Source organism: Camelus bactrianus, chromosome 14 (assembly GCF_048773025.1).
Source record: "Camelus bactrianus isolate YW-2024 breed Bactrian camel chromosome 14, ASM4877302v1, whole genome shotgun sequence".
Lineage (NCBI taxonomy): Eukaryota > Metazoa > Chordata > Mammalia > Artiodactyla > Camelidae > Camelus > Camelus bactrianus.
In genome coordinates this window covers 62,563,350-62,576,337 of record NC_133552.1, presented here as the reverse complement: position 1 = coordinate 62,576,337, position 12,988 = coordinate 62,563,350, and the positions used below count along the sequence as shown (strand labels likewise).

Sequence of the window (12,988 nt, the reverse complement as noted above, 5' to 3'; positions counted from 1 at the left end):
ATAAACAGTTTCTTTTATTGTGAGATTAAAACTTATTACTAGACCATAAATAATTTATTTATATGAGAACATTAGTTTTTTTTCCTGCTGTTTTGGAATTTTGGCTAGAGTCTCAAAACTAAGGTCAACAGGAGATAAAGTATCTTTACATCCTAAAGAGGCCAAGAGACCAGTCCCGGCAGAACTTACTAAAACATTACCCACCTCCATCACCCAGCTCCTGTCAGAGCAAACACTGCACTCAAAGATGACATCGTGGAAGTGACTGAAGTCAAGAGCAGGGAGTCCTGTGGCATTGCCCCCCACCTTCACTGTGGGGACAAGGTGGAAGAGGCGGTGGGAATGTTTCCAGGAGTCGGAGCCAGGCAACACCTGGAGGCTACACTCCCAGCAGGAAGGGCATGGTGAGGCATCCTCGTGCAGGGGAGTGTAGCAATAGAGACTTCAAGGTAGAATAAAGCCAACAGCTCAAGAGACGATTACCATTGAAAAGATATTTTGTTACTCATAGTCCCCAAGAGGAGGGGGCAAGCCACACCACAGGGGACCACTTGGGGAAGCACCAGGGCGAGTCAGCCGGCGGAGGGGTGGGGAGAACTGTGGCCACAAGTCTCTACTGTGGTTTCCCTGGGAAGGAACGGGTGAGGCAGGGCAAGGAGGCTGAGGGCGGGCGAGGCTGAATCATTTCGGGGGCTCTGGGACAGAGAGGCTGTCCATTGTGGTCTGGTACCCGGCACAGGGATCATCAGGGCAGGTGGATAGTGGCTCAGAGTGTGAAAGCCCGATAAAGGAGGTGATTGAAGCATGGTCTGGATTGGTTGGTTTGTGTTTGAAAAGCATGCCTTGGAAAGGACCCCTTCCGAGGGGTGGGACGGGGTGATGAGGCCAGGAAGGGTGACCCGGCACTTCGTCGGGTTGTCCAGAACAAAGCAGATCCCACATACATAGCCAGGACACATGTCAAAGTACCACGTTTACTGAAGTTAGAAACACAGTTAATACATGAAGCGTTTCTTAGGAACACAAAAGTGAGCTTTGAGAGAACAGGGGCTGCTGTGAGGAGAGCGCCAAGGGCCAGAGTCCAGCAGAGTCAGACACTCGAGACTCGACTCTGTTTCTCTGACTCCAGCCGCATCCCACCCAGTCTTGTAAGAACTAGATGGCAGCAGGAAGAGGAGGGGCACAGAGTGGCCAACCCTCTCCTCCCCTCCCCAGACCACGGGTCAGGCGTGAGCCACTGAGATGGGGTCCTGGTGCAGGTTTGAATGGAGTGGGCTTTTTAGAACAAGATTCATCATGTAATGGAAAATAACAAAAAGCTTTGGGATCAACCCCAAGATGTCAGGAAGGGAACCAGGACACTCTGGAAGGTAGCGCTGTTAGAGAAGTCAGTTCCCAGTTGTAGGCCATGACAGTCAACCTGTTCCACAAAATCAGCTCGTGATGATTTTAAGTCAGTTCATTGAAAGGTAGTATTTTATGTAAGTCATTATTGGGGGTTTCAAGTTCAATGGCATTTTTAAAGCATCAACACATAGAGGGACATCACTTGAAGTGATCACCGTCATTTCTGTGCATTTGTTCAGAATATTGTGACTTGGGTTAATTTTAAGGAAATATAAATCTTTCAAACAATAAATGTCAACTGTAACCATGATAATGTTCACATTTTCTTTCTCTAATAATCTCGTCAAGACTTAGAAGGCGAAAACTTCGTAATTTTATATTGGCTAATTTATGGTTAAGAAAATAAGTTATATCTGGGAACTGGCCTAGAGGAATGCTTTGGTGATCATAATTAGGACATACATATGCACCAGCTAACGCAGGAGACAGCCTGGTGTCTGTATTCTCTCTTCAGATGAATACATTCATTTTCTTCTGGATCACTCAGACTTGACGAGATAAAAATTACCTTGGTAAAAGGGATTAAACACATCATATATTATAAATACCGTGTGTTTTCTTTTAAGCAGAAGTCTGGGATTTAGGAAAATGAAATGTGTGAGAGAGAAATCAACAAAGTACTCAGTTTCATAATAAATGTAATTTGCTAAATGCTTACTATTCACCAGGTATTATGCTGCCACTGGGGACAAGCTATGGCCCCTGACCCCTAAGAGCTTGGACTCTAGTGGAGAACAGAAAATAAAATCACAAATCATTCAATGCAATATGCTAAAGTTTTCATGCTACCTCTGTAAGTCCCTAAAGTCACTTGAGGCTCACCGGAAGCTTACCTCTGGGTAATTTTTAGTTACACTGTGATATATTCTAGGCAGAAAGAGATCGGAGTTTTTCTTTTTCTTTTTTGTAAAGTCTAACAATTTGAGTTTGCTCTCTAGGAAAAAAATATAAAACTGCTTTGCTTTTATAAGTTTAACAGAAACATGACTATATGAACTCACTTCTGGGCCCCTTCCTGAGTCTTGGAAAGGGCCTGTGCCAGGTGGGGCCCTGAGGCTTAAGTCTTACATTTCTTTAGCTTCACGGTGTAGCCGCCTCTGATTCTAGGACACAGAAAGCCAAAGGGTGCAGCAGCATGTGCAGGGGAGGCACCCAACCCAAACTATGGTTGGACCAGGGAGAAGGACCCAGAGGAGAAGACACTCAGTTAATTTTTGAAGGGTGAATAGGAACTAGGCAGGTGAGGGGGGAGGAGCTTCAGGCAGGTGAGAGGGAGGGGCTAGGCAGAGATGAGAGTGTTGTAGGTTGAGGAAACTCAAACTGTTATTGCCAAAGCACAAGGCAACAACAAGAAGAACAAAAATCTGCATTCCAGGAAGAACAAAAAGTTTCTGATTTCTTTAGATTAAACAGCAGAGATGTGTAAGATACAGGGTGCTGTTCTGGACAGTGTCATTCCCTGAATTTCCACATCCAAGGTCAGAGGCTAAATTCCTTTCCTCCGCGGCGCCCTCGTCTTCTCAGAGGACAATAATAATAATGACCGCAGGTCCCTGGAGCGCTTCTTACTGGGGTGAAGACTGACCAGATAGTGAGGGCAGAACCAATGTCTTAATTTTCTGAATTGGATAAACAAGATTATTGTAATCTTTTTAAAATGAACCAGAAAAAATGATGTTTAAACAGCCGTCCAAATCGAGGAAGGGCAACAGGAAAACTGACAATAACAGATTGTGTCTGGGATTTACGAAGTCCTCTGTGGTTCCAGGTAAAGTATCAAACTTTTCAATTTTAGTATCATGAACAAAGCAGAAAGAGTTACATGATTAAAACTGAGACATTTTTTAATGTGATATGTTCTTCCAGCTAAGTCTGTGATCCTCTATTTTATTTTTCTTGGTTTAGGCTAGAAGTATATTTTAACATATTCTAACTCCTAAAGGATACAGAACATGAATATAGTTTGGGTTGCTGCAAATTCAGCTAAAAAAGCACTTTTACATAAAGAACATGGATGGGTAAGAAAGTTCAACATCAGATCTGGGAGCTGACTCACTTCGTTCTTTAAAAAAAAATCTTTGTTCAAGGAAGTTGTGGCATCTGCAGAATCCTCACAGTGTCTGTCTGCTGAAAAATATATTGCATTTAATTGAAACCTCCCAAAGGAAAGGTTGTTGGGAAAATCCAAGAGAAGATGCTTGTACTTTCATATTTAAAAATATAAGTCAGAATCCCAAAATACGAATTTCTGAGTGAGGCTTTTTCCCTATATAGAAAACATTTCTACCAATCCGCTTTAAACCTTTAAAAACAAGTTAGTTTCAGTGTTATGTTTTATTAGATTCCCACATATTGAGTATTTTAAAAAAGAAAACTTATAAAAAGTACATCTCATGATTGTCTCTATAATTTGAAAACCATGAAAGACATAGAAAAATACTAAACCAGATTCCCCCTAGAGTGTGACCTCTTACGAAGGTTCAATTTTGATAAATGTGCTAGCAGGAAAAAAAACTATCAAAATATAATTTAGATAGACTTTCGTAGGCCTGCTCTATTCAGCAATCCTGAGCTCAATTCATCAAATTCAGGAAATGTGGTGATAGTCGTGATTTTCCAGCATGTGGCTGTCTACATCTTTTAATTATTTAAAATAGCCTCTGAAAAGGAGGGAAAAACATTGAAATCCTCTGTTAACACAAATGTTAGCTACGTAATGACTAAGGGAGACACAGTGTAATAAAAAGCATTACTTTTGTTATTTGGAAGAGAAAAGTGTAAACATGTCAGAAAAATAAAAAATGAAATGTCCCCCCAAACCCCCTAAAAACAGAGGGAACAAACTGTTTCAGAAATCAGGCGTCAGCTGTGGGTGTAGGCGGCATACCTTGTGCTGGGGTCCAGAAGACGCATCTGCTGAGAACGCGGAGTTAATGAGAGAAGAAACCCCCCGGGGAGGGAGTGACGTGTCTGAGACACACCTGCTCTGAGCCGTCTCGGGGACCCCGCGGCATCACTGCGCCACGATGTGAAGCGCCCATGACGGCACAGAGTGAAATAAAGTGGCCGGATTCTACTCATTTTACCCTTTTTGATTTATAATTCATGCCTTGAGAACGGTTTTCAATTGTAAAACTCTTTCAGAATTCACATCCCAACTCCAATGCCCCTGTTCAGTTTCTAACCGGAAAGTCCTCAGTACCATGAAGACTGGCCAGAAACGTCGCAGGACCTCCAGGGGTGGAAGTCGAATGATGCAGCCTTTTGTTGTTTTCAACTGAGAGCACCCCATCATTATGTAATAATTAGCTACGTGATCAGTGGCGACACCTGAATGCTTTGTTAGGATTTAGCAAACATGTGCCATCGAGGCTACCTTCTAAATTCCAAATATGCTTTGCACTCGAGATTGAAGAGAGTTATAGATGTTTGCTCAGGGTGCTTTTCATCAGAATTTCACCGAACATTGCCCTTTCTGACTCACAGGGCGAATCCTCGGAACTTTAATTTTGACAACGTGGGAAACGCTATGCTGGCATTGTTTGAAGTCCTCTCCCTGAAAGGCTGGGTGGAAGTAAGGGATGTTATTATTCATCGTGTGGGGCCGGTAAGCGCACACACGGAATCCTTTGATTGCGACAATAGTTGCTTTCATTGGCTTTGATGAATAACCTTTTTTTTTTTTCATTTATACAGATGCATGGAATCTACATTCATGTTTTTGTATTCCTGGGCTGCATGATTGGACTGACCCTTTTTGTTGGAGTGGTTATTGCTAATTTCAATGAAAACAAGGTAAGAATTCTTGGCTTGAATTCCACAGGGTTTATGTCTTAGCTGCACACTTTGAGCTCCCTTTTCACACCCGACATGAAGTTGCATTAAACCGTGATGTGACGGGTGTAAATAATCTCTGTAACTATTTCACAAGCTACCTTATTGCTGCCTTTCAGGCATAGTATTTAAGAGCACAGTTCTCTTGCTAAATTTCCTCTTTCGGTAACTTTGCTGATGGCTGAAAAGCACATCTCCTATTGTTCAAATTGAAAGGATGGGCAGCAAGTTATTAAAATACAGTAACTGAAACTGATGGCACTGACTGCAGGTAATATCACCCTCACAAAATGTAAATTGGATGCTGCTTTGGAGCCCAGTAGGTGAACTCAGAATTTTGATGGGGTGGTGGGGGTTTGGGGATTGCAGTAGAAATGTTTAAATCCTAATTCATGGGATAAAAAGAAAATTTTTCCAATTTCACATAAAGACTGCATACTTTATGAACTCGGGAAGCTGCTGAGTTCGTAACAGCTCTAGTGCTCAGGACAAGAGCTCCCAAAGGGGAAAACAGCCTGCATTGCATCCTGTTAAAGAGAAAGTTGGGAGAAGCATTCTGTGTGGTTCTCCAAGTCATGACGGCTCTGCCCTCTGCTGGGTGAGGGTCAGTCCTCTGGAATCACACACTAAGGTTTTACATAACTCCCCTCTGAAATGCACACTTGAAGGAAAAGCAGATTAGAGAGGTGAGATCATTGTCTGGGGCTTATAAGGAGTAGAAAAGGGGGCCAGGACTCAGAAGTAGTGCCTGTGACTGTCGTCCAAGGGCATAAAAATGTCCCCATTTGTTCTGCATTGAATTAAAGCTAGATTTGCCTGCATGGCCCTGTGCTGGCCTGCGTCACTCAGAGCTGGGACTGATTCGTCTGCGTTCACATCAGCGCCCTTTGGTTTGTGTAGCTGCGCGTGGACTGTCTCATTCACAATCCCCCAGGCTCCACGTGTGTGGTACCAGTGCCTCAGCCAATTGCCACCTTTGATGTGTGCCTAATGGGGATGTCATTTCATTCGGGCTTTCAAAGGGTGCAACTTGAAAAATCCCTGCTTCGAGCCCCAACACTCCTCCAACTCACAGAAATGTGGAATTTAGAAAAGAGAGAAAGGTAGAGATTGTATCTCTCAGCCCCCCTATTTTACTTGAACACATTCATAACCAGTTTCTTTAAGCCCTACAGCATGTTCAATTTAATCCCAAGCAGCAGGAGGAAGGTGGATTTTTTTTAGATGCCTTTGAGCCACTCAGTGAAGCAGACACTGGAAAATCCAGAATGTGGGCAGAAGCTACTCAGTCAGTTAACAGGGTTTAGGCCCTCTGAGCAGACTTCCGACTTCAGATGAACTCAGTCCCGTGACGACAAAGATACACAATTCCTGAACCTCCAAATGCACAAAGGAGAAGTTAACCAAATTATTTTTAAAAGCTAAAAAGTCCAAAATCATAATGAATGGTAGTAACACATTTCTCCAAGAAAATCATGTATCAGACAGGAGAGGGAAAGAAAGAAAACAGTAGATTTGACACAATAAAAACGTTTGATCTCATGAACATATAAAGACCTCTGACACTGACAATTTGAGAATATGTATCATTTCCAAGTACAAAATTTATCCTCTCCAAAGTCATAAGACAATAGTCACCAAAGAATTGATAATGTACACAACATGTTCTCTATCATAATTTTAAAAGATAGCAAAAAAAAAAAAAAATTCCCCATAGTTTGGAACTATTAAGACAACATTCTAAGTAATTTCTGAGTTACAGAATAAATCAGAATAGAAAATCACAAAACATTTACATAAATTGTTTATACAAATTACATAAAAACTCACAATGTATAGATAAATCAGTAATTAGACGGAAATATATAGCTTTTAAGTGTACATGCTAGAGGGAAAAAAATCAAATATTGATTATTAATATGCCAAATATGAAAAGCGGTAAATTATAATCAGAGCAACAAAGTAAAATAGAAGAAAGTGGGAGGAAGAAAGTAACAAAGATAAGGACGGAAATGAATGACACAGAAAACAAGTAACTTACAGAAAAGCTCAAGAATGACATAAGCTGGTTTGTTAAAATAAATTAGATTAATAAACCTCTTGCAAGGTTGAGCATGAACAAAATGTGGAAAAACAAGCTGCTGTAAGTAAAATAGTATTGGCATTGTTACACAGACAGAAAGTTATACTTTACAGAACAGAACGGAAAGCCCCGTGTATATATGAAACAGAAGTAGCACCACAAGTCAATGGAGAAGATGAAACCATCTGTAAGTGATGCTTGGATAACTGACTGTCTAGAGCTCAAACTAAACAGATATCTACCTCACAGCACACTCAAGAATCAATTCCAGATGAATGAAAGACCTAGCTATGAAAAGCAAATTTTAAACCATGTAGAATTTTTTTTTGACCCTGGAGTAGTTTTAGAGTTCTTGACATTAAAACACAAAGTGAAATCCATAAAGAAAAAAATATATATAAATTAGATTACATTAAAATGAAAAGTTTCTGAATGACAGAAGACAGGCTAAGCAAAAATTTTTAAAAAGCTAAGACTAAAAGGAAATTTTTACAACTCACATAACTGACAAAAGACTAGTAATCTAGAATATATTGAGACTTTCTGCAAAACATCAAAAAGTAAATATCCAGATACAAAAATGAGCAAAGAATATGAACAGGCAATTCACATAGGAACACACAGGACTCACCATTTATACACACAAAAAAATGTTTCATCTCATTAATATTAAAACTAAAATCAGATACATTTCACACTCATCAAAAGGCCAAGTTAAAATGTCTGATAATGTCACTTGTTGGCAAGAACATAAGGAAATGGGGACACTTACAGACTGAATCCAGTTTTCTTGGCTGTTGCTCTTTAGACAGCACCGTGACAATCTCTGGTAAACACAGAGATGGGTAAATTTCTAGACCCTAGCAATTCCTCTCCTAGAGATTTACACAGAGCAGGACGTTTACCGTGGAGCAGTACATGCGTGTTTTTTGCAGCATTGCCTAAACCCAACATGATACCTTCTGATATATTTGTACAGTGGGATACTGTATGAGCGGTTAAATAAACTAATCGGATCTAGTATCTCGTATGGAACACTTAATGTTCAATGAAGATAAAAAAAAAAAACTGCATAAACTACCGCATCATGGATAACACTATATAAATTTTTAAAATTCAAAGCACACACATTCCTACATATTTATACGTACATAAGCAGCAAAAGTCTGAAAGCATAGGAGGAGGAGGAGGTACCCCTGAAGGACAGTTGTTAGTTCAGTGGCAGGAAAGGCAAAATAGGAGTGGGAAGGTGCATTTTTCCCAAGTTTCTTAAATTATACTTCTGCCTTTATAATATAATGTCATGAAATGTCATATAATATATTCATGTGCAGTTTAATGAAGCCTCAGTTGTATAATACAGACTATCTGATCTCATTTAGCCAGTTGTCACAGCATTAATTTCTCAAAAGATCCAAATTCTGTGACCTCATACCACTTAAAAATAGTTTTACAATTGCCCATATCAGAATGTTTTCTAAAAAGACACAATATTCTTAACCAGAAGCGGCAGCATTGACAAGCTATAATTTTGCTGCAGCGTTTTCTACTAGGAAAGGAAAGGAAACGAACCCCTGTTAGTGAATATCCCTTTTTGAAAATCTACTCATGTAGAAAACCTTCTTTAGATTTTTTCCCAAACCTGAATATTTATCATGTTCAAAGACACCCATTGAAGGCTGCAGAACCTTCTAAACCCACTACCATCCTTTCCAGAACTCCTCTCAAGACCACGTTTGAGAATTCTGACCATGTTTATTGCACCACCACGGTATCGGAAGAATATCTTTGTTTTAAAACCAAATGAGTCCTGTTTGTCTCAGCACCCCGTTTGCAGATGTCGTTGGTGTGGAGCACACGACAAAGGGTCTTTCTCTGCTTTCCTTTGTTTATTAAGGGGACGGCTCTGCTGACGGTAGATCAGAGAAGATGGGAAGATTTGAAGAGCCGACTGAAGATAGCACAGCCTCTTCATCTGCCACCTCGCCCGGGTATCAAAGATGCTCTGATTTTATTCATGTTGGGCCCCAGTGTTCATGATTCCCCAGGAGTCTGCGATTTCAATTAAAATAATAATCGTGAGGCCACTAGGCGGTTGTGCATAAGTTAATATAGAAACAGATCTCTCCATAGGCTATTAAAATCAACCACCCAGAGGCCGTGCTTCAGTGCTCCTAGGATAAGCCTTAATGAAAAAATGAATTTTTAAATAAAATATGTTTGTGCTTGCCTTTTAAACGTATAAGTGAAATGTATTAAACTGACAGAAATTGAATGATGCGGTTCTCCTTCCAATACAGACAGCGTCATGCACCATCGTTTTAAATATTCAGAGCCAGCCACTCCTGCCAAACACTTCACAATAGATTGAACTGTAGAAGGAAAAAAAAAATGTAATGGGTTTTAAGATGAGCATTAAAGAAAACGAAAGACAAGAAAGTAAATGTGACCCCCGTCTAAAACGCCCCTGCCTGACCTTTCTTTTCCAGACAATGATGGTTTCAGAGCAAAGATGTACGACATCACCCAGCATCCATTTTTTAAGAGGACAATTGCATTGCTTGTCCTGGCCCAGTCGGTGCTGCTGTCCGTCAAGGTACTTTATTTCATCCTGAGACACTGGGAATGGATTTTTTATTCATTGGTGGGTCCGAGAACATTGCCAGCAGCCACATACACTCACAGTGTACATTTATAAACAATTAAAATTCACAGTCACGTCCAGATGGGAGGAAGGGGAAAGCATTTCTGTGTTGGTGGATGTGGCCACAGACCTGCGTGCTCTTTCTGTTACAGTGGGACGTCGAGGACCCAGTGACTGTCCCTTTGGCCACCATGTCGGTGGTTTTCACGTTCATCTTTGTTCTAGAGGTACAGTAATGAGTCAGCTGGCTCCGGGGGCCGCCATGTGCGTTTGCAAGTAAAACCATGTCCTCCTCCAATGGCACTCTCAGCTCCGTGTTCCATCGCTTTAGGGGGAAGGGGAGAGCCTGCTCTTAGGATATTTCCTTTCTAGGCTGCTCTGCCTTGCTTGAACAAAGACTTCACTTTCTATTTCCATTTCTCGAACAGCAGGAATGGCTAACTGCTGTTGATTGTTGTATCTGCATGTTGGCCTCTCTAGTTACATGAGTTCAAATATTTCCAGCAAACGGCACAAACCACTGTAATTCAGGGACTCAAATTGCAATATGGTGACCAAGGGAGTTCGCCCAGACAGATTATTTTAATCCCCAGTCCACATAGCATAGCTTTCCAGTGTAATCTTCTTTGAAATACAAGCAGATCCTTACTTCATCCTGTACCAGTGGATGTTTCCCCAAGTCTGTGATCTTTTACTTGAGGAAGAAACACAACCTGCTGTCAGAACTAGTCATAAAACAAGGTGAAAAGAGTGTGGAGAATCTAGATTTACATATATATACACACACATACAGCAGGAATCGGTTCTTCTCTTTGGTTTCTACATCCTTTAAAAAAATAATGTGCCTCAAGTTAATACATTTAAATACATGCTGAACACTCAGCCTCTGTTCACCGTCGTCATTGTTCCTCCCCAGGTGACAATGAAGATCATAGCGATGTCACCTGCTGGCTTCTGGCAAAGCAGAAGAAACCGGTACGATCTGCTGGTGACGTCCCTGGGCGTGGTCTGGGTGGTGCTTCACTTTGCCCTCCTGGTAAGCACGGAGCCGCAGTTTATTTCAGTCGATAATTTCAGTTCAGGTAACTCTGCTTCTAGTCTCATTTAATTCCATGTCAGCCTACTCTCAGCTGTCAGGTTAACCCCCCTAAAATTCAGCCTGGACTGTGACAGGACCTCAGACATGCTCACACACACACACGTACCTGCGCACACACCTGCATTCTTCACACACACAAAAGCTGGCCACTCAAAGTCCTAGAGCCTGTGAGTGATGAAGAGAAGGGCCTCAGAGGTCCTCTGGTTTAACCCTTATTTTATCAAAGGATAAAAACAGGGGAGAGAGACAGAAACCCAGAGATGAAGAGACCTGTCCAGATTCACACCCACGCCTGAATCAGCAGACCTGAACCCAGTTCCCAGAGCTGGCGTGCGGCTTCGGTGTCACTGCGTTGTAATCAGGGTCTCACCGTGTGATTCTCCTCTACTTCGCTGCCTTATTTTCTCCCAGACACCCAGCTGCCATTTCTCGAAATCCATCATTCCTCATCTCTGCACCTGAGTTCTCATCGTTTTGCCTAAAATGCATTCAGCCTCCCCGCCCTCTATTCCGTCTGAGGTCCAGCTCGGAACCTACAGCCATGGGTAAACTTGACTGTGATCGTGACCCGTGTTGTACAATATAAATAAAAGGTGGTCTGGGTGTAATTTTAAATTTTCTGGGACTCACATTTAAAATATGAAAAAAGAAACAGATGACTTTAATTGAATAATGTATTTTAACCTACCATATCCAAAATATTATCATTTCAGTATGTCAGCAATGTAAAAATTATGAGGGAGCAAGTTTACATCCTTTCTTTGGTACTAAATCTTTGATTGAGTGCCTGTTTGACATTGACAGCACACCCTAATTTAGACTGGCCACCCTTCCAGCGCTCACGGTCCACAGCGGGTTACCATGTTGGACAACACAGGTCCAGAAGATCTGGGTCCTACTCTAGGCTGCACTGTTTTCCAGCCTTGGTCAAATTAATCACCTTCAGTGATCTTTTTGCCCCTTGCTCTGAACTGGGAATATAATGTCATAGTCTACCTGTTCCTTATGCCCATCATGAAGGTCAATTATGTGAAGTTTTAACAACTGTAAAGATTATACATACAAACCCGTGGCACATTATTATAAATACTTTCTTTTTTGTTAGTCTTCCTTGATCCCACTCAAAAGTCATGCCATCAGTTTCCCCTGCTCTTCTACCCAGTCTCCCATCCTCCCCAGTGTTGGAGGCAAGCAGGGGAAAATCCCTAACACACAGAACCCGTTTGCACACCACAAAGGCTCTGCTTTGGGATGAAGTCGCTGTACTCGGGAACATATTGACTGTCCTTAAAACAGTTGTTACCTTCAGCATCAGGGGCTGTGCCAAGCCCAGGTGGGCTCTGAGTCACCCTGATTCATTTGCTCTGACGACAGATGGCTCAGAGCGCTAAAAAAGCTGCAAGTCACTGTGCCAGGCATTGAGGAGAGTGTAATGGGCAGAATGAAGACAGCTTTCCTGAACCTCACCGCCTGGAAGGTTAGGTCGGCTTTCGTCAAATGCCCCCCAGTCAATGAAAATGACTGCGAGGGTGAGGGAGACGGAGAGCCACATCACAGCACCCGGTGGCTTCATCAGAGAGGGCCCGGACAGCGTCCCCGGGGAGTGATGACTGGGATCAGTCTGTCGGGTGAGGGGAGAATATTCCAGGCAGCTGTCCCCGTGATGGGAGGCGCAGTGGGACAGACAGTGGGCCTGGAGCAGAAGGGGAGAGGGGAACGTGGCACAATTTCTGGTTGGGTGAGAAGGTGTCGGACCTCTCAGGGCCTGTAGTGCAGGTAAAGGAGCGGGTCCTCATCCTGGAAGCTGTGAGTATCATCACTTCCAGAAGTAAAGGGAGGCGGTCTCTACAATTGGTTTTGCACAAACATGGCAAGAAGGAGCAGCTTTGTCTCTTTCTCCAGACAAATTCTCTCATTCTGG

General features: G+C 42.1%; 1 protein-coding gene across 5 annotated transcripts in view; it reads left to right on the top strand.

The window, feature by feature from the left end:
• NALCN (sodium leak channel, non-selective) overlaps positions 1–12,988 on the top strand; it is a 265,363-nt gene that overhangs the window by 234,656 nt on the left and 17,719 nt on the right. For all 5 annotated transcript variants that reach the window (XR_012511758.1, XM_074378486.1, XM_074378485.1 and 2 more), the window contains 6 exons: positions 4,894–5,014; positions 5,104–5,202; positions 9,222–9,315; positions 9,814–9,920; positions 10,121–10,195; positions 10,885–11,004. Coding sequence is in view for 4 of the 5 variants with exons in the window: in XM_074378486.1 (XP_074234587.1) it covers positions 4,894–5,014; positions 5,104–5,202; positions 9,222–9,315; positions 9,814–9,920; positions 10,121–10,195; positions 10,885–11,004 (616 nt within the window). In the remaining variant the exon portion in view is untranslated. The remainder of the gene's footprint in view (positions 1–4,893; positions 5,015–5,103; positions 5,203–9,221; positions 9,316–9,813; positions 9,921–10,120; positions 10,196–10,884; positions 11,005–12,988) is intronic.